Below are 22,451 nucleotides of genomic sequence, written 5' to 3'. Positions count from 1 at the left end.
CTGCCTGGTAAGCGCAAGGTCGTGAGTTCGGTTCCTGGTACCGGAGAAAAACCAAAAAATAAAATAAAATAAAATAAAATAAAGTTGATGAAACAACAGTGACACATTATTATTCAGATTAAACCCTCTAAACAAAATTTAAAAATTAAATTACCCCCCCCTCCCCCGCCGCAATACCAGGGGTCTCATCTATGGCTTCGTGCTTGCTAGGGAGGCACACACCACTCACCTATATCCCTATCCCCCTTACAACAATTTTTTAAAAAGTCCTACAGTGTAATGTCCTAAGCCCCTCTGCCTATGGTCAGTTTATGTACGAGAACACTTGTATTGATTAAATATTCTCTCCTTTTTTGTCATGACCACTTTGAACGAGTAGTGTTTACTTCTCTGAATGGGAGCTTAGTTTACTTCTTTCAGTCGGAGTGTACACGGCTCACGTGTTGGGGTCATAATGTGATCAGCATGGGCCGAGAGCGCTCTGGACCCTCCCCATTAGCTTCGGCTGAAGTAGTTCATGTGAATTATCTAACTAGTTCCCACATACATTACTTATATTTGGCCTGTTTTCCTAAACTGAAAATCTGATCCTGTTTCTTTCAAGTTTAGGAGCTTCTACTGCACAATGATGCCCAAAGGACTCCACCGTCCGCTCTCTGGTCCCTAGTTCTGGCTTCTGTTTGCAGCTTCCTGCCTGTGAGTCTGCACCCCGCCTCCCGCTAAATCTTCCTCCTTGCGGGGCCTGCGCTTCTCGCCATCCCCAATTCCTTTTCAGGGTTCAGATCCTTTCCTGGAAAGCTTTCTTGACCTCCCAAATCTGGGTTATGCCCAGAGTTTATGTTAGAGGAGTTATTAGATTATTTTGTAATTCCGTTTACTTTTACATCCTCTAGGCTGGGAGCTAGCCAAAGATAAAGAGACTTATTTTTGTATCTTAGGGCTTGACTGTATGCCAAGTGTATTCTAGGAGGAGCTCAGTGCATTTTTGATGAATAAATGTCATACTTAAATATCTCCAACTGTAACCCTTCTTCATTTGTTCAGAATTTTTTCTCGTAATGTTAGCAGCAGCGCCTTGTATGATCTCCCTCTCTATAGGCTCAGCCCGTTTTTTATTCACACTGTGCATTCTTTTAAAGATCACTGTACTAGGGGCTGGGGATTGAGCTCAGTGGTACAGCCCTGCCTGGCAAGCGCAAGGTCGTGGGTTCGATTCCTGGTACTGGAAGAAAAACAAAACAAAACAAATAAAGATCACTGTACTTTTCATTTTACCCTGCAGATTGTCCGCCTTTCTAAAATGATAGCAGCACAGATCCTAGTAGGTGAAGCTTGGAAGTGGTCTGTATGCTCATGAACAGATGAATGGCTAAAGAAAGCGTGCTATTTATTTACACATAATAGAAGACTACGCTGCTATAAAGAAGGATAAACTTGGGTCATTTGTAGAAGAATGGATGCGCCTTGAGATCATAATGTTAAGTGAAATAAACCAGACACACAGGCTTAAATGTGGCATGGTGTCTCTTGTATGGGAAACCCAAAGTATAAATAAAGAGCAAAATAAAAGACAGGAGAGAGGGAGATCGAGTGTCTGCTTGATTACTTCAGATTTTAGCTGCCCTGTCTAGAATATTTCCTCTTTTTATTGTGCTATAATTCATCTGTGTTCTTCCTTTTAGACTGGGCTTTTCGAGGCTCCTGACTATCGTGTGTGCAGTTCTGCTGTGTGTGCTACCTGGGTCTGCTCAGTAAATGCTGTTAAACTGAATTCAAAGCCTCTGGGTTATAGAATAAGCATTAGAATAATTGGAATTGCAATTGAATAATTAGAATTGCAATTGAATTTTAAGAAAATGATTGTTTTTTTCACCATCTGATATAATTTTAGGACAATGACATTAGTTTTTAAAGCATAATCCAAAAGACAATCTTTTTATTTCACATATATATGAATTGATGCCTTCTATTTTTTTCCTTTTTCTTTCTTTCTTCCTTTGTACCATGAATCAGACTCAGGACCTTGTGTGCCTACCGGGCAGGCACTGTGCCACTGAGCTACATCCCAGGCCCTTTTGATGCATTCTTTAGACAACTTAAAATGATCCTTATTTTTTGCATTAAATGTTCCGTTTAATGTTTCATTAAAAAGCTTTTGATGCATCTTTCATCCCTTAAAAAATAGAGTGTAATCAGGGTATTTCTAGAGCACAATTTTATTCCCTTTATTTTACTTTATTTTATTTCTGCACTTTAAAAAATTGCACCTAGGAATTCATGCATGCTAGGCTCTACCCCTGAGCTATTATTTCTACCTCGTTCCTTTATTCCAAAGACTTATTTGTTATTACTTCTTCCCCTTATTTGTTGTTATTGGTGTGTGATGTCAGAGAAGGCAGTGATGGACATTGTTAAAACAGTGGTAAAAACAGAAATTGGGCTCAAGTAAAAATAGACTTGCTAGGCATAGTGGCCTGTACCTGTACTCCCAGCACTTGGGAGGCTGAGGCAGGAGGATCTCTTTGAGTTCGAGGCCAGCCTGGGCTACAAAGTGAGTTCAAGTTCAGTTTGAGGCCCTGTCTCAAAACACAAACAAAAAAAGAGGAGCTGTTTGTAGGTAAGTGGATACAATTTGAGAATGTAATGTGAAATAAGTCAGACACACAAGCTCAGATATCACATGGCTTCTCTTATATGAGAAACTACATGCTCACACAAAGAGCAAAATAGATAAATAGGAAGGAGGGGGAAGTTGAGATCCTTCCCCAAATTAAATATTCAGTTGTTTTAAAAGTATTTTTTAAAAAAGTATTTCAATATATATACTAATTTGTTTCATTTATACTACTAGTTTATCTTAGTTCCTTGAAAAGAAAGTTTTGTGTTATTATGGTTCTTTTCTTGTAGCAATCTTTCCAGTTCATGTATACTCTGAGTAAGTACTTTGAAGATACAATGGTGATGCACAATGTCATATAACTATTGTTATTCTTTTATTGTTTGACGGTGAAATTTTGTTTCCTTTTTTCATTAAAAACTGCCTCAGGACCAAGTATAGCAAGGACAAGTGGGGAATTACAGTCACAGAGCAGAGTGGAGGTGGAAAATTACTAAAAGAAAAGATCCAGGGGCAAGTGAGGATTTGGCTTCACTGGCTTGGCGGGCTTCTTGCTGCGGAAGTTCGGCCCCGCCAGGGTCATCAGTATCCCATGGGAGGACTGGGATGAGGGGAAGGTTCTCACTAGACAATGTTAGCAATATTCTTTTGAGGACAAGGCCCAAGGGTGCGTTTTAGTTGAAAAGGACTCAAAGATCTTATCTAGAATTTTGCCCAAGGAATAAGTATTGACTAGTTCTAAATAAAGCTTTGGGGAGCTGGGCGTGGTGATACGTGCCTGTAACCACAGCACTCTGGGAGGCTGAGGCAGAAGAACCCCAAGTTCAGGCCCAGCCTGAGCAACATAATGACTTCTTAAGAGCCTGTCTCAATAAAAAGGGCTGGGAATATAGCTTAGTGCCAGGATCCTGTTCATTTCCCAGTCCTGCCAAGAAGCAAAAAGCACAGGGGTGAGGTTATCAGTGTGGTCCCTGCAGCTTGTTAGAAACGTGAGCCAGTTGTCAGTCCTTCCGCCTGCTGGGAATGAGGGGAGTGCGCAGTTGGTGTTTAACGAACTCTGAGCGACTCACATGGGTGCTACAGACTGAGAACTCGTAGGTGGCAGAACTGGGCCCCGCAGAAGGTGCTCTTGTGCACGTACACATCGCAACATCAAAGGTAAAAACCAAGCAGTTGCGTTTTTTTGGTAACCTTCTCAACACGGTCACCCCTGCGTCTTGTTTGGCAGACTTTGCCTGCTTCGGCAGTGTGTCCTCTTTTGGAGTAGAGCTTCCCATTGGTCTGTGTTATGTAAGATTTGCAGATTTACAAAGTATCAGATATTAAAAGTGGAAACCGCCATTTAGATTGTAGAATTTAGTGCAGGCACCTTAGAGGCCTGGGGCTGAATTTTGTTCTTTGATACTTGAAGAAACAAGCTGATGGCGCAGTGCGGGGACAGAAGAATCTGGGTCTCCTCCTCATGCTCTTTGGACTGGAAACTATTTCTGTCAGGGCTGCGTGCCTGATCTAAATGTGCCGTATTTATCTGTCGGCGAGTTCTCTGAAAGCCCTCCCTCCCCAGGACAGAGCAGAGAACACCCGAAACGACAGTGGAAGACGCTGTCAAAGGCTTCTTTTTTCCCCATTGTGAATCATTGCCGAGTTTCAAAAAGTAGAATTAAAAAAAAAGCCTCTCATCACCAACCTTAAGAGATAAAACACAAAATACAATGAAAGCGCCATTCCGTTCTCACTGTACAGTGACCACAAAAACAACACCTAAATTATTATTCTTGTTTCCACATCATTAATTGCATATGAATAAATCTCCCAGTACTGTGGCACATCACCTTAAAGTCTTAAAATGTTTACGTGGTGGTCTGCACATGACTTTCAGCTTTCCGTTCTTTCCGGGCAGGTTTCGAGTTTGTCAGTAGCATGCGTCCTGCAGGCCCTCTGGAAATAGCGCTGTTGTGCGGGTTTCAGTATGTGGTTTCACTACACTCTGGCTTCTCTTCAGATCATATAAGTCATGTGATTATATCACAGCGTGTTCCTTCTAGTGAGAGCTTATTCCGAGCTTCAATCCCTTTTTATTGTGTTACTTTGCATTGTATTTTTTTAAAAAACTTGCCTTGTGTTCCTTGCCTTGTTTCTCTTTCCACATGAGTTCATTTACGTATTTTCTTCTTTCCTTTGTATCCAGTACTCAGTCCTTAGCACAAGGAGAAGAATGAGTGGTTAGACCGTTAGTTAGGGCCGGGGACATAGCTCCGTGCAGCGTCTGCTTGGCAAGTGTGAGGTTGTGAGTTCTATTCCCGGTACCGAAAAAAACCCTCCACAAAAGCCAAAAATAAACTCCCTAAAATCCCATTAGTTATTGGAAGAATATATGTTTATAGTAATTATATTCATGTATAAATTATCATTTTAGCTAATTAGAACTACATCTAGGAAATTTGCTACCTTTTTGTTTGGTTTTTCTAATTTTTTGGCTTTGTTTTTTTTTTTTTTTTTTTTGAGACAGGGTCTCACTATGCAGTTCAGGCTGGCCTTGATCTCACTTTGTGGCCCAGGCTGGTCTCGAACTCCCATCGATCCTCCTGTGTCCGCCTCCCAAGTGCTGGGAATAAAGGCATGCGCCACCATGCCTGGTGGCTTTTGTATCTTGATTTTGCTTTCTTTTCACCTTAGAGGTTAAAGCCTGGTAGGAAATTTGCCAAACTAACTTTTTAATTCTGTTTTAAGTTTGCTTGTATTCCTTGAAATCGATATTACATGTCTATTTTAGTTCATCAAACCATGAACTACCTGTAATCCCAGCATTCAGGAGGCTGAGGCAGGAGGATTGTTGCGAGTCTAAGATCAGCCTGGGCTACAAAGTGAGCTGAAGGCCAGCCTGAACTGCAGAGTGAGACTCTGTCTCAAAAAGACAAAAAAAAAAAAAAATCATCAACTAATTTACATGTTGCCCCATCATCCAGCAATTCTGTTAGTGCTCAGAAAGCTTTTGTTGTTAATAAACATTGAGATGAGGCTGGTGCCACGTGCCTGCACTCTCAGCACTCTGGATGGTGGCTGAGGCAGGAAGACCCCAACTTGAAGCCTAGCCTGAGCAATGTAGGAATTTAGCACAGCCCTGTCCCAAAGTAAAGGGCATAGGGTTTTATTTCATATGGCTAAATCTGTCCCCAGTACTGCAAAAATCAAGAAACACTTACTGCAAAATAACAAAGCGCACTTATTTATAGCCAAACCTGTTCAAAGGGAAATCAGCCTTAAAATACACATAAATGGCAGACAACACTAGTTTTTGAAGATTATGTTCACAAATTCATTGAGTTGTGTAGATGTATAAAATGTAATTTCCCATATTAAAAATTGATACTGAATATTTTTTAAAGCTCTACGACAGGTTGGTTTCTAAGGAAATGTTAGCCTTAATGACATTACAATAATGGTTAACTTTTCAATAATCTTTTAAACAAATCAGCGCTGCACTTTTCAAGTGTGTTTTTGCCTGCTGATCAAGCTGCTTTTCACTATTGGTTTGTAATATTTTATGAATAACTTTCTACTGTTGTGCAGGGTTTTTTTTTATTTGAAGTATTGATGAGGTAAATGTGGAAACTTATTTTAAATTTGAGGTCATGCCCACTAGATGGAGCTATTTTGCTGGCTTTATGTGGTAATAAATAGGCTAAATAAAAATAGAACTCTTTAAATGGAAGATCTTCTAGAATTAGGGCATAATATTTTGAAGGTAGATGACCTCAATGGAAGGAAGCATTCAAATGTTGTGTTTTAAGTTTGCTTGTATTCCTTGAAATTATTATCCAAGAGGATAATAATTTTATTATTTATATTATTATTTATATTTTATTTATTATTTATTTATTATCCAAAAGGATAATAATTTTATATTGCCCCACAAAATAGTATTCAGTACTATGTGTTTATCTTAATGATAAAAGACTAACTGCCAGTTTTAATGGCAGAGAACCTTCTTCGTCTTTTTTTTTTTTAAGACAGGGTTTTGCTAAGTATTCCAGGCTGCCCTTGAACTTGCTCTGGAGCCCATACCAGCCTCAAACTCATGGCAGTTCTCCTGCCTCAGCCTCCCAAGTGCTGAGTTTTATAGTATGTCAGATCTCTCCTACAAGAGTATAAAACTCTTCGTATTTTATTTCTTTATTACACTTAGTACTGTGAGGTACATATAGTGGATGACCTTCATGTATTTGTTGCATAAATGAATAGTTTTATTATGTGAGGTATTTTTATTAGTGTTACAGTATGTTAATTACTTAAATAGCTTTTCTTGGAGAAATTTCCATAGTGACAAAGAATTTGCTCTATAGTTTTTAATCCATATTTTTGTTATCTTTTCCTATTTTATACTTTTCTGAAATGACGTTTTATAATTAAGTTGGACCCATCTCACTGGAATGTCTTGGAATCATAATGATGCATTCTATCATGGTGAGGATATGTGCATTTTCATTTCTTTAAAGCAGAGTTTTAGCAGCGTGTGTGGATCCTTTCCCAGCACTCTGGGAGGTGAGGCAGGAGTATCACAAGTTTAACCCCAGCCTGGGCAATTCAGTGAGATCCTGTCAGAGAGAGGGAGAGAGGAGGCAAGGAGGGAGGGAGGGAGGGGCTGGAGATTGCAGTGTGAAGGCTCTGGGTTCAGTCCCCCAGTGTGGGTTGGGGGTCTTCTCAGCTTGGTTTCACGAGGATCTTAGGTATTAAAGATTGTTTAGCCCAGCAGTTATCAACAGTGTGGTTCAGGGGCTCAGAGTGGTGTGATACATCAAACCTTTTTAAAATCTGTGAGGCAGAGTTACCAGTATTAAAAAAAAAAAACAAAGACATTCTTTTCATGCTCGTTCTCACAGGGTAAATGGAGTTTTTCAGATCTTACAAGTTGCTGATGAAATGCGTAAGTTATATGAGAATCTAGCTGTTTTCTGTTAAGCCAGATATTAAAGATATTTACAAAACAAGGGCCGGGATATAGCTCAGTGGCACAAGCGCCTGCCTGGCAAGTGCAAGGTCTCAAGTTTGATTCCCAGTACCGCCCCCGCCCCCCAAAAAAAGAGAGAGAGAGAGAAGGCAGATTAACATATAGCTGGGCGTGGTGGCACACACCTGTAATCCCAGCACTCGGGAGGCTGAGGCAGGAGGATCTTTCAGAGTTCGAGACCAGCCTGGGCTACAAAGTGAGCTCAAGGCCAGCCTAAGCTGCATATCGAGACCTTGTCTCAAAAAGACCAAAAAAAGAAAAAAAATTAGAAAACAACACCTCTTATCAGTAAATTATTTTGGTTTGCAAATAGGTTTTTTTGGAGTCAGTATCTCACTCATTAATAGCCCAGGCTGGCCTTAAACTCACAGAGATCCTCCTGCCTCAGCCTCTTGAGGCCTGGGATTATAGCATGTGCCACCACAGCTGGTCTCAAAGTGTTTTTTAATTTGATATTTTAACTAGCATGAGTAAATTGGGAATATTGATCCATGTTTTTTTCAACAGTAAAATAGTTTTTTTGGTGTTTTTTGTAAAGTCACTATTATAACCTTGCCATAAAGTAAACTTTCCAACAAGAAAGGGGACTTGATAGCTGATACAATGTAGCTTTACCTGTGCCCCCAAGTTGAAGATGAGAATAGCTTCTTGTGTTTTAGAGTCTTTTACTATCTTCGTCTTTTCCCCCTCCCTTCCTTTTCTGAGCTGTAAAACAGTTACAAGCTTTCCTGGACATTTATGGCAGTGCACCCATAGAAGAACAAGCCTGCTAAAGTTTCAAGAACTAAGTCAAGAGGATAATCATTTTATATTCCTTCTTGTTAGATGTGCACTATTTCTAATGTTGAATGTTGAGATGGAGGCCTTGGGTTCTAAACCCCCCTCACCTTCGTTGTGGTCCTTGTGGAAGGAATTTAAAACCATGTAGTGAAGATGGGTAAGCAGGACGTGCGTAACAGCTGACTTCATTCAGAAGGCTTCCTTCATGAGGAAGTGAGATCAGATCTGTTGATTTCTTCTTCAGACCAGGGGGTGGGAGGCATGGACTGAAAGAATTTTCACCCAACAAGGGGAAAACTTTCTAGTGGTGAGAAAATACAAAAATAAAATCAGCTTGATTTGGAGATAATGAATTCCTTTTCTCAGATGTGAAAGTATAGATCATATTATTGACTCTTGGTAGAAATGTTGGTGAGTGAATCAGGATTTACGACTAAGTGAGCTAGGTGATGTTTAAGATTTTTTTTTCTATGAGTATGTGCCTGGGTAAACTTGTTGAAAATAACTTTTTAAACTGCACGTGTAAAAGACGATTTGGTTTAGCAGCTTATCTTCCACTGTTATATCAGGTGGTCAATAAACCTGAAGATTTTATGGATCTGAAGTCTTGCTGGGATCAGTGTTGTGAGTTTCCCAGGAAGGAGTATGTGTTTGGTTTGTTCTTTTTTTTTCTTCTGCAAAAGGCTTTATTTTCCTTTGGTCCAAGGTTTGGGAGGGGGCTCCAGAGAGGTGAAAGAGCTGCCTAGTGGCTGGAGGGGGAGAGGGTTAGGCCGAAGCCCTGATGCCAGGTGATGCAGGAGCCCCTCAGAGTCTGCCGGGCTGCTAGCCTCCCAGTCGTGCTTAAGGGTGAGCCTTTCAAAGACGTGCTCGCCCAGCCCAGCCTGGGGGCCCGCCAGCCTGCGGAGGTTGCTGAGGCGGTCACCCATCTTCTTGGTGAGCTTCACCTCGTCGTGCAGGAAGTGGTTCTCCAGGAACTCACAGATATGGGAGTCTGTCTTGGCAGAGCCCAAGGCATGAAAACCGGCAAGAGCTTGCTTCAGGTTTTTCTCCAGGGCCAGGGCAGCTTCCACGGCATCCAGGGTTTTACCCCACTCATTTTCGGAAGGTTTCTGCACGTCTCGGAAGAGAGCGCGGCCGCCGCGCTAGTTTTGCATCTTCAGCAGATGCTCGGCGCCCTGGCGTTTCTCCTCCGCCAGCTCGCGGAAGAAGTGGCCCACGCCCGCCAGAGCCACATCGTCACGGTCGAAGTAGTAGCCCAGAGAGAGGCAGGTGTAGCAGGCCCGCAGGTGCGGGTTCACCAAGCTGGTGACGGCGGCCTCCACCTCGGTGGAATAACTCTCACGAATCTGAGAGGTCAGGGCTGCTCGGCAGTAAGGAGCTACCCACAAAACAACGGTGTTGTCCGGTCCTGGAAGGAGACAGGCGAGAGGATGGTCCCGAAATTTGTGCCTGGAAGGTGGGTGGAGGAGAACAAAGAGAGGGAGTCCCCGGCTCTGTTTTGTCCAAACACCTTTGAAGCGAGAAACGTCCGTGGGACCTCAGGACGCGCCGCCCTGGTTTGTTCATTTTATTGCAAGTTGTTAAAAGGGACAGATTGGTAGCAGAAATATGGAAAAGAAGGGGATGACAGACATTAGAAAAGAAAAGAAAGCCGTTTTGAAAATGTAAATTTAATTGATGGCATTTTGGACTGTATTTAATTTTCTAAATTCTTTATGATCATAACTATTTTTTGCTTCCCGTTTATACCCTTTTTCCTGTCTGTTTATTTTCCATATCTTTTAAGAAAGTAAACGAGGCCATAATTAATATTTGTGTGAGGGCCAGGGGTATTGCTCAGTGGCACAGTGCCTGCCTGGGAAGTGTGAGGTCATGAGTTAGACTCTCCGGTACCAAAAAAAAAAAAAAAATTGTGTGAATTCCTCAATTGTTGCTGATTTATAAGTAGTAAGCTTCTTTGTAATATAAGGACTAGAACTATGACTGCATTAATATACTGTATATTACTTCTTAATTTTAATAGTATTGTCTGGGAACAGGAGAAGGATTTTGCTTTTTTTGTGTTTCTTTGTATGCTGGGAAGAAGTACATGTTCTTACTATTAATTATACACATTTTCAAATGAGTAAAACATATTGACTAGGAATACTAGAAATAAATGGATTACAACAAAGTATTTGGCCCTATTTTTATTTGTAATCGTTTGTCACTGTGTTTATTCTGTATTTTTCTCTGTATATTATTTATATCCTTAAATAAGAAGTTGAGATCTTACAGTGTCATATTATATGTAAACTGTGGAGTGATCTGTTAATTTTCCTTTCCTTGTGAAGTGTATAGTCTAATGGAGAAGGCAGACTGGCGCTTTAGAAATTCCCATTCAGTAAGTCTGCCTAGGAAAATAACGTAGAACTTGGAGTCTGGTAATGTGAGTTCTTATTGTGCCTCTGTCTATTTCTTCATCCAATTAACTGTTGTTGAATGTTTATTATATGTCCCAGAGATCTGCTAGAAATTCACAGATGCCCTGGAAAATTCCAGTCTCTCTGGTGTTGTAAAAAAGTGGTAGCCAGCCGATATGGAGTATAACTTGCAGAAACTGTGTCCAATAGTCTTTAAGAGCAGGAACTTTACTCTTCCTGTGAGCTGTCTGAAAGAGCTCATGTTTGAGGTGGGTCTTGAAGGATAAGTAGAAATAGTGGGATACACGTTCTCCTGTCCCCTAGATAGAGGGATTCTTATGAACACACAAAAGCATGAATGGATAGGATGTTTGAGAGAATAGCAGGGTATTATTTTTCTTCTCCCCCCTTCCTTTTTGGTTTTTTTCAGACAGGGTCTTGCTATGTAGTTTAGGCTAACCTTGAACTCATTATATAACCCAGTCTGGACTCAAACCTGCGGGATCCTCCTGCCTTAGCTTTCCAAGTGCTGGGATTACGGACATGTGCCACATGCCATGAGAGAACACTGGGGTATTGCATAGTTGGTTAAAACATTGGGTACTTCGTGAAGGTAGAGATAAGAAAAAAAGCTACATATGTAGGATGTGGGCATACTGTGAGGAATTTTATCTGTCTGCTAAAATTGTTGCATTTTTATATGAGAGACAGTTGGGACTTGTGGGAAGCTTTCAAGCAGACGTACTTCTGCATTTTCCAAAGGTAATCAGTACAATACAGGTTCAAGTGGAAAGTTGAGGCTAGAGGCAAGAGTACTGCTCGATGTATTTTCTTTTTTTTTTTCTGGTACCAGGAATCGAATTCATGACCTTGCGCTTGCCAGGCAGGCGCTGTGCTGTGAGCTAAATCCCCAGCCCTCATGTTCGATGTATTTTCATAACAGACATGAATGGAATAATGGGGGTCCAGGGTAGTAGTAGTGACTTTAGACCAGAGGAAAAATACAGCTCAGAGTTCAAATTGACAGGATTTAGTGGCTGGCTGACAAAGAGAGGACCCGGAGGGAGGTTTTGAGGTTGTGTCTTTGAAATCTGTGTAAGTAACTGCTGGCATCTAACTTTGAGAGGGAGAACAACACAATTTGAGTGAGGGAATTTGTTCTTGTAAGACTTAGTTTGCTGGAGTAAAACTCTATGTTGGAAGCATTGAGTTGTAATCAGAGGAAATGCTTATAAAAGGGAAAGGAGGGGGATTAGAGGGGAGACATATTAGATGTAGCATTAACTCTTTTAAACCCTCTGTTATGTGTAAAAATATGGGAGGAGAGATCAATCATTTTTCTAATTTGGAAATAAGGAGGGTTATAGTTATAACAAATTCTAAATTAGTGGTGCAAAAATGATAATAATTAAAACTTACATATTATAGGCCCATAATTTCTTGTAATTCCCATTCCAGCACGAGTTAAGTAATATTATTATCTGGGTTTTCAGAAGAGAGAGGATATATTAACTATTGTAGAACAAATAATTGGATGTTCAAACCCAGGTCATTCTGATTTGAAAACCCAGGCTCCTGAACCACTCTGCTATTTGACTGTCTCGTAGAATATAAGAGCTGTAATGGATCTAAATACCTCATCTAGCCTGGCCCTATAATCAAATATACATCATTGTCAAAATCTATAATTAACGTCAAGATTCACTATCCAATGTACTTAATAAAAAGGTTGCCCAACAACCATTCATTACTGCTGTTGTCTTTGTGGCAGATCCTTTTTCAGGGGTAGAAGGTGGATTTAACACCACTATCCCCTGACTTTATAACTTTAATAAATCCTGATACGCCTAGACCAGTCACGATTACACCATATTTGTTGCTGGTCAGTAGATCAAACATGGGAATGCGACTCTTCATTTGGCCAGTAATTTGTATGTGACACATGAAACATGAGTGATTTTATGCAGGGCTCCTTGCACGGTGTCCCCTTCCGTTTCTAGACGTTCCCCTCTAGATGGTACTTAGAATCGCAGGCATGCTCTTGTAACCTTATGGGGGTGGGGAGAGAGTTCAGGATGAAGCCAAAACACTGGATGCCAGAGTGAAAATAAAAAGGTAAGAACTTGTAATCCTTAATGATCTTGTTGAACTGCTAAATTACCCAGCCGTAAAGATACTCTGCTGCAGAACTAGGTCTTATGTAAAATTAGAAGACGTTTATTAGGCTGTGTGAAATAAGGAAATGTATTAGGCTATTGTGAGGCCCACACATCCATATTTATTACTTAAAGAAAGCTAATAAAGTCTGAGGTGTTTATCCTTGGTGTAAAGTATAATAGTAAAGCATCATAGGGCTTGTATTGCTGTGTAGACAGGGTTAGAACAGGAAGAGAAGACAGTTTTCTTGGCAGTGTGTCTAATTTGATAGTGATAGTGTGCTTATTTAATTGAGTCACCCGTGGAGGCCGGATGCAGAGACAAGCAAGTTTATTGGGGGCCAGCAGTGGGCACCCAGTACATGACAGAGCTCTGACCCTGAAGGGCAGGGCGGGAGGATAGTTACACTGTTCTAGTTCAGGGTCCAGTTCCAGGGCTAGGGGAGGTGCCGATATGATTTAGTGCAGCTCTAGAAAGACTACACAGCATGGGCTCAGCTCGTGACAAAGGAACAGAGGTGTCTGACATTTTACACAGGGGACGGGCAGTCTTATGACAGAGCATGGGGTGGTATCGGGTTAGGTAACTGTGACAACACTTACAAGAAACAAACTTAAAGACACAGAAACTTAAGCTTTAAAGTGGCACTAGAACACAAAATGGCATTGGTCTAGTTTTCCTTCCCACATCAGTAGAAGTTGGAGATGATCACACTATAGAAAGTTGAGATATTTTGTAAGTAAGATTTTCAAAAGTTACATATTTTAATCAGTTAAAATTACTGTCTCTTAAATTTATTTTCTCTCTCTCTCTCTTTTTATTTTTGGTCTTTTTGAGACAGGGTCTCACTATGCACTTCAGGCCAGCCTTGAGCTCACTTTGTAGCCCAGGCTGGCCTCAAACTCTCCATAAGCCTCCTGCCTCAGCCTCCCTAGTGCTGGAATTATAGGCATGCGCCACCACGCTCAGCTTATTTTCTCAGTATTGGACACTGATATTGGGTGGCATTAGAATGGCTAGAAGCAGTTTGGGAACTGGCTAAAGGAAATTGTAAATGCATTTCTATAGAGTATCTGTTTGCAGTTGTTTGTGTGTATAGTTGTGACTAGCCATCCTCGAACGGGCACAGAAATATTCTTACTGTCCCTAATTTCCTGGCTATGAGGTATACAGATTCAGGGTCAGAGATCTTAACAATATGAACATATTCTTTGTGTTTGGTACCGGAGTATGTAGGTAGAGGAACAGAAATATTACTTAAGTATGTGGAGCTACATCCCTAGCACTGTTTTATTTTACTTTGAGATAGGGTCTCAAAACTTGCTGGCCTTGCCTTGAGCTTGCTATCCTCCTGCCTCAGCCTCCAGAGCCTCTGGAATTACAGATGTGTGACACCATGTCTGGGCAAGGAAATTTTTCTAGAGTTCAGATATAAAAGAAACTTTTAAAAATTGGTGGATTGATTCTGGGGATTGAACCTAGGGCCTTCATACCAAGCTATATCTCCATCCCTTTTTATTCTTTTCATTTTGAAACAATCTTGCTGAACCCCTGAGTTGCCCAGGGTGGGCTCAAACTTGTGGTCATCCTGCTTCACCCTCCAACAGCGCAGGGATTTTCCTAAATTTGGTAACATTCCTGAGAATGTCCATGACGTTCTTGGTAATAAGTTGTAAAGCTGATACAAACTTCTCTGTGCTGTTTATACTAAAAAATGATCAAACACGCTAGCAAAAAGTCTGGGTTCTCTTAATATTGTTACTGGAGCTGTGGGCAAAAGCCCAGGCATAAGGGCCCCCTGCAGACCAGGCTTGGCCCCCTGCCCCCAAACACCAAAGAGACAAGGAGCAAAAGAGGAGCTTTCGTTGGTGTGTCTGCCTCGGCAAAGACAGATAAAGAGGTTCAAGATCTGTGTGCAAGGGGCGGACGGGAATTGAGGGCTTTATGGCAAAGAGGAGCAAAGGAAGGCTGGGGTGTGCGTGGCAGAAGTGTGGGTCCGCCTTGGCCTGGTGAATCTGTTATCGCAGGACTGGCTCTGTGAGATGGGCCTGGAGTCCCCGTGGTGGGAAGGGACGGTCTGGTCCTCTGGAGAGCTGTGCTTCTGCTTGGGGGCTGGACGGGAGCGGTCCTGCCAGGCTCAGGGTCAGGACGGTGAGTGGAGACCGGTGGGACAGACACCCTATAAACCTGGCCGTGGAGGTTCCTACAATTCTTAGAAGGAACCTTATTTACTCTTATCCTGGTGTCTTCAGCCTGGAAGGGGAAGAGATATTTCCCTATTAATGTTCTTCAGGAATTGGAATGGGGGGATATTTGGTAGGGAGAGGGAAGGCCTATGCTGTGTTCCATCTAGTGAAGAGCATTTCATTCCAGGGTTCCTAGTACAGAGCAACTAAGATTGTGAGAATTTCCCACATACTAGATACACAGCCCCTTTGTTATTAATGAATGTAATGGATCATTATGCTGTCACTTCCACGGTGCTAATGGGGCGACTCCTGGTGATGCAGGGGGAATGCTAGATGTCAAATGTGCTGAGTTCATGTCCTCCAGAGTCGAAGAATGAAGGAACTGTAAGGAACAATGGAGGGTAAGAGTAGGAGAATTCACTGGAGAAAAGGAAAGGGGAATAGGAGAGCTCCTGAGAGAAAGGAGGGGTCCTGAATAGGTTGCAGCCAGCCACCCCCAAAGGAAGGTTTATAGAGCAAAATTACGAGGCGGGTACAACACGGGTCAGAACTACGACCCACTAATGAGGTGGTAGGTATAGTCACTTAGGTAATACTGATCTAATGTACAGGGTACGTGGGTAACAGCATTAACTTCAGTTGGTAATCTGCAGTGTTCATCTTGTCTTTAGTCTTAGTAGCCTTTATTTTTTAATTTTATTATTATTATTATTTTGGGGGTTATTTTATTTTATTTTGAGGGGGTAATTTTATTATTATTATTATTATTTTGAGATAAGGTCTTGCTGTGCAGTTCAGGCTGGCCCTGAGTTCACTTTGTAGCCCAGGCTGGTCTTGAACTCACGGTGATCCTCCTGCCTCAGCCTCCCTAGTGCTGGGATTACAGGCGTGCGCCGCCAAGCTAGGCAATAGCCTTTAGTCTTAGTGGTCTTAGTCTTAGTCTCAGTAGGTGAGAGAGGTTGAGCCACCCCTATTGAGATAATGGGAAGTCTCAAAAGCATGACACCAATAATCCCAAGCCTCCGTTCATCCCTTAGGGAAGTTTGTAAAACTGGCCATTGTGACTTTCTTCTTCACATGGGCCCCCAGCCGCAGTCCTGATGCAGTCTCTCCTCCTATGCTGACGGGCTGGAAGGTGCAGCCCTGTGGGACTGCGTACTGTATTTCGACCTGACTGAGCTGTCCAAATACTAGCTGGGCCCCTAACTGGCTTCAGCATGAGGGCTGGTGACGCAGGATACCGAGGCTTTTTCTGAGGGTTAGCTTTGGGGTCAGCCTCCGGGGAGAGAGGATTGGAGACTGAGCTTAGTCATTTAATCAGTCGCACATTTAATCGCGAGCACTGACTTCATCAGTCACTCCTGGGTGATGAAATCCCAGTAAAAGCCCTGGTCATTAAAGGTTCGTGGTGCTTCCTGGTTGTAACAGTCACCCGTTTCCCCAACAGGGGATCCATTCCAAGGTCTCCAGCGCGCAGTACCACATTCTACATACGCTGTACATACAGTTTTGTTCCTGTGATAGTTCAATTGATAGATTAGGCACAGTGTGAATAATGGTGACAGTAAAAAGAAAACAACTAAAGTGGACCGAAACAAATGTTACGTGCGTGTTCTCTTTGCCTCGCTGCCTGATACCTTCTGGTGACCACCCGAGGTGACACAGTGCCGCTGTGCGGACTGAAGCGAGGTGAACGGCACAGGTGCGGCAGAGCCTTCCTGGCTACCTGAGCACCCCTTGGGCGCAGGCACCGCGGCGCTGCCCACAGCTGAGGCGGCTGCTCAGTGACTCCCTGGTGGCGAGTCAGAGCTGCTGAGCGGTTAGACTGTTACTTCCCTAGCTGCATAGGGGCAGCGTTCAACACCCGTTCCCACCGAAACGGCTCTGGAGAGAATAGGGTGGTTGGATATTTCCCTAGCAGGATCCCACACATTCACCTCAGTCCTCACGTCAGCATCTTACTCAGGGGAAACACGGATACATTCTTACTAAAGCCAGGGGTAAGTGGAAGGTGCGTGCGTGTGCCTGCTGCTGTGCGGCCTCGTGAAAGCGGGTGTGGTGCTCATGCCTGTAATCCCAGCGCTGGGAAGCTGGGCCAGGAGGGTTGCAAGTTCTGTGCCATCTGGGGCGACGTCGTTCAGAAACACCAGAAAACAAGCAAACCAGTAAACCTATTCACTGTGCTCGAGGTTAAAGGCGGTTCATCTTGATAAGCCAAAGCAGACAGAAGTCTTTGAAAAGTAGAGGTAAAACCGTACATATGATTGTGTACCAGAAAAATTGTAGAGACTTAAAAATAACAGTAGAAGAATTCAGCAAAGTATCAGGATACAATATTAATGTGCAAAAAGGTATTTCTAATATGTGGTAGTTAAAAACTTTTTGAGAGACAAGACAAAGAAGTATAAACTTAACAAACATTGAAAACTTGTATGCAGAAATCGACAAAACACTTACAAACGACAGATTTGAACACACGGATAGATGTAGCTAGTTATGGGGATCCCGCCGTGGCCCCCAATCTCCTGTAAGGTGTTACAGTGCACAGTAAAAAGAAAGAGCCAGAGACAGAACGGCGATGCAGCGGGGATCTGGGCTGACCAGTCTTTCACGGGAACGAAAGGGCGGAGAGGCCGCCGGAAGCTCGTGTTTATCGATCACATTCACATTGAGGAAAATGGTGAGGGGATTATCGGACTCAGAGGGCAGCAGAGATCCTAAGCTAATGAGGAGCTTAGGTTGATGAGCTCAGTGGAGAGAGATAGCAGGTGAATAAATTTGTCCTTTCCCCCAGGGGAAACCTTCGTTGTTATTATTATTATTATTACTCCTTTCCCAAGGAACCAGCATGTCTTCAGCGGATGTGATCTTGCCCTGCAGCAGCACAGCATCCCGTGAGGCCTCAGCTGTTTCCCCACACCACGGCTGGCTCCCAGGGCAAGAACCGGGCCTTGGACAAGCCCTGATCATAATGTAATTATGAAGTGCTTTTCCCCAAAATTATATAGAATGGCCCTCTACAGTTAGTTCCCATATCTGATCAAAATGTTTTTGAAAATCAAGTGTCCAGTGAGTTTCCTTTCACCATAGGAACATTTTATTGTATTGTAAGCATGAGTTACTGTGGGAACAGCAGCTCCAGTGAGCTCTGCTTTAGGAGCCTCTTCATGGTGTGGCCCTGAGGCTTGAACCCAGGGGCACTTAGCACTGAGCTGCACCTGCAGCTCTTTTCCTTCTTTCCTTCCTTCCTTCCTTCCTTCCTTCCTTCCTTCCTTCCTTCCTCCCTCCCTCCCTCCCTCTCTCTGCCTTTCCTCCCTCCCTCCTTTCTTTTTTCTTTCCTTCCTTCCGTTTGTCCATCTGTCCTTCCTTCCGTGGTCTTACTATGCAGTTCAGGCTGGCCTTGAGCTCACTTTGTAGCCCAGGCTGCTCTCGAACTTGCAAAGAGTTCATGAGCTAAGGTTGATGAGCTCCCCAATGCTGGAATTACAGGTGTGTGCCCCCATGCTTGGCGTAGCCTCCTAATTTTTAAGAATAATCACGGTCTTATTTGCCAGTCATTTGCTGTTGTAGCATTATAGTTTTATATTTTTTTAGTACAGTTTATTTTCATCAGCAGTGTACTTTATAGTTATATAAATATTTTTAAGCAAGTTATATGGGAGATTAAAATTACTACAGCATAAAAATCTTAAATGGCTTCCCCATATGTATCTGACACAAAATGAAAGTATTACTATCAAGTTGGGTCATGGAATTTATGCCGCTAATACTGAGTAATGAGTATTGTTTCCTGATATTTTGTAATACAGTTTTTTAATAATTTATCATTGTTAAAGGATATTGCTTAGCATTTATCAGCTATTCTCTTAAAAAATAGAACCTCCAAAAACTTTATAAATTTTTTATCTGCATATTTTAAAATTAGAAGAAATGTTGAATTGTGTACACCATTTTCTTTTGCTAGAGGTTAGGCAACTAAATGACTAGGAACTAATTTACGCTTATCACTTTGTCTTTTTGGAAAGTATTTCAGTAATGTAGAGCATGATTTTTTCCAGGTGTTTTTTACTTTTACAGATTTTAATGTTCCATTTACAAAATATCATTACAAATAATACTTGAGTTTTTTAAGATTCGTTTTTAGCATGTTATTTTTCATAGAATTTTAAAAATATTTACAGATCCAGGAAATTGAAGCTGATACATCTTTTTACTTTCTCTGTTTTCTTTTTAATGACAGTTTTCTTTTGTTTATTTTTTTATTTTTTGTCTTTTTGAGGCTGGCCTTGAGCTCTAGCCTATGCTGGTCTCGAACTCTCAACGATCCTCCTGCCTCCAGCCTCCTGAGTGCTGGGATTACAGGTGTGAGCCACCATGCTTGGCTCTTTTGTTTAATTAGACTATTTTATATTAAAATTACTTTGAAGTAGAAGAATATTCTATAACATGCTTCAAGAAAATAACTCAAACATAGTTGAATTTTGGTACGTGTGGGATTACTGGGAATTGAGCTATATCCTCAGCCCCTTTGTTTGACTTTGCGATAGAGCTAAATTTGGCAGGCTGGCTTCTAACTTGATATCCTCCTGAGTGGGTGGGATTGCGGGCATGCTCCACTGTGCTCACCTACTTGACCCTTTTATTGCAAGTGGGTAGTACTTATTCCAAACTTCTTCATATTTTTAGTAAATTAGCGGAATGTAAAATTGAGTATTAATTTCCTTCCTTTTGTGGAAAGTGAACATCAGACATTAAAAAGTTCAATGAAGCTGGGCATGGTAGTACACTCCTGTAATTCAGTACTCTGGGCAGCTGAGGCAGGATTGCAAACTTGAGCCCAGCCTGGGGAATGTGTGTGTGTGTGTGTGTGTGTGTATATATATATATGTATTTATTGTCTTTTTTTTTTTTTGGTTTTGGTTTTTCTCCGGTACCGGGAACCAAACTCACGACCTTGTGCTTGCCAGGCAGGCGCTTTGCCGCTGAGCTAAATCCCCAGCCCCCTTTTTGTCTTTTTGAGACAGGGTCTCACTATGTAGTTCAGGCTGGCCTTGAGCTCACTTTGTACCCCAGTCTGGTCTCAAACTTGCAAGGATCCTCCTGCTTCAGCCTCCCCAGAGCTGGGATTACGGCCCTGTGACACCATGCCTGGCCCGCCTGGGGAATTTAATGACTTAGTAAGACCCTGTTGCAAATAAAAGAGAAGAGGCCTGGGGAATGTAGCTCAAGAGAAAGGCTAAGTGTTCCAATCCCCAGTACTGCCAAACGGAGAGAAAGCTGAGCACACTGGCCCGCCCTGTGTCCCAGGCGCTTGGAGGGCAAAGGCAGGAAGATTATGTGAGCCCAGGAGTTTGAAACTAGCGTGAACAACATAATGAGGCTGTATCATTAAAAAAAAAATTAAATTAGCAAAATACTGATCACCTTACTTTTATTTTTTGTATATTTATGATAACATCTGCACTAATATTTACTTACTGCCCTGCCTAGAAGAGAGCTTTCGTAGCTCCTAGCATTCAGTAAATCTGAATTGAATAAATAAACGTCCGCGGAATGAAAGAAAGAGAACAAAGCTGAACATCACGTAACTGTAAGTTAATTTACTAGAATTACCTGCACATTGACTGTAGCATTCAGACATTGAAAGGAGCTCATGGAAGAAACTACTTTTTTGCCGGTGAGTCCCCGAGGACAGTTGCTGTGTCTGTCAAGCACACTGCTTTCCTCTGGGAGCATCCATGCAGTTGGCTTAGTGGGACAATAGTCATTTTCCTAAGCGTTTACTTATTAGCCACGAAGCGTTCAGGGCTGGAGATTCCAAGATGAGTAATCGTGTGTTTCCAAGGCGCTGTAATCTAGCGGGCGCTCGGGAGCAGCTACAGCGGAGGTGCAGTCGCTGCTGCACCAGCACAGAAACTCTCTGGGTGTCGCAGTCCTCAGAGTCGGAGGCGCCGCAGCGCCCTGGAGGTGGCTTAAACCTCCGTGAGGAGACAGTAGGATTTCATCTAGTGGAGATGGGAGGCAAGGATCCTGCTGCGGATAGGCCTCGAAAAGGTGGGAAAGCCCGAGGGCGGCACATTTATTAGCTTTGTCCCGAGGGAGCGTTTTGTAAATTGTCAGCGGGTTTCCTGATATGACAGAAAAGCGATCAGGCGTCATTAGATGGAGGGCCATGCTGAGAAGATTAGAGGATTTTAAGTGGGTGATGTGTTCAAATTTGCAGGTTTGAAAGGGCGCTTACTGTTGTCACTGTTACGCGCTTAGATTGCACAAGAACTCGTCCTTAGGCTGTGACAGTTAACTACAAAAAAGAATTTGAAGTGATATTTGTCTCTGAGACCTTCCCGAGCATTATCTAACCCATATTTGTGGGTTCTGCAAACCTATGTTTATTGCGGTGCATGTGAACGTAGTTTTTTCTTTTGAAAATTTAAAGAGTGAAACTTTTTTGAAGGCTTACCTTCAAAGTACACTTTTCATGTCAGTGTACCTACTTATAAGAAGTAAAACATGTTTTTCCAAGACATGGCCTTTAATTCCCATTGCAAGGCTGTCCGGAGCAGTCTTTCACCTGCCATGGGGATGCAGAATTGGAGCGGGTGATGACTTTGTCGTGTTGGGCCCTCAGGTGACCCATGTGGGGGAGAAGACCCTGTTATTTCAAGCTACTGATAGTTTGACATTCTTTCTTGATAAATGTCACCTAAGTTCTAGCAAACCTGTCTTCACTGATGCAACCTCTATGTTAAAAAAGTTTGAGCTTGTAAAACAATTATTTTAGAAGGAATCATTGTAGAAGTACAAAAATAATAGAGAAAATTTACCTGTCCATACAGAGAAATTGAAATTATCCCAGCTCAGGTGTGTACTAATGGAAGAGCTGTTCATAATATGCATAAACTGTAAAACGAGTTATTGCAACTAAGAAAATCATTTTGAAAGAGATTCAGAAGCTACTTTATTTTTAATTTGTTACCATGTATACAAAAAATGTGATATTAAGTCCATTACAAAACTGGGTAAAGCTGGGCATGGTGGCGCACACCTGTAATCCTAGCACTCAGGAGGCTGAGGCAGGAGAATCCTTGCAAGTTCAAGACCAGCCTGGCCTACAAAGTGAGCTCAAGTCCAGCCTGAACTGCATAGCAAGACCCTGTCTCAAAAAGACAAAAAAAAAACCAAAAAACCCAAAAAACAAAAAACAAAACTGGGTAAAAATTGAAGACATCTGTAATTTTGCAAGTCATGTAAGGAATCTAAACAGTTCATTTGTACTTTGATATTTACACTTCCAAAAT

At 42.1% G+C, this 22,451-nt stretch overlaps 2 protein-coding genes across 4 annotated transcripts in view; one reads left to right on the top strand and one right to left on the bottom strand.

Moving 5' to 3' along the window:
* Nucleotides 1–22,451, top strand: part of Adk (adenosine kinase) — a 506,600-nt gene that overhangs the window by 100,779 nt on the left and 383,370 nt on the right. The window lies entirely within an intron of this gene.
* Nucleotides 7,864–20,889, bottom strand: LOC102030474. The gene is given in 4 exon segments (XM_013516723.1): nt 7,864–9,942; nt 14,562–14,671; nt 16,791–16,945; nt 20,767–20,889. Coding segments are annotated over 4 exon segments (1,239 nt in total). The 3' UTR covers nt 7,864–9,091.

This window comes from Chinchilla lanigera, unplaced genomic scaffold (genome assembly GCF_000276665.1).
Source record: "Chinchilla lanigera isolate Chin_1 unplaced genomic scaffold, ChiLan1.0 scaffold00036, whole genome shotgun sequence".
NCBI lineage: Eukaryota > Metazoa > Chordata > Mammalia > Rodentia > Chinchillidae > Chinchilla > Chinchilla lanigera.
This window is presented reverse-complemented; position numbering and strand designations above follow the sequence as displayed.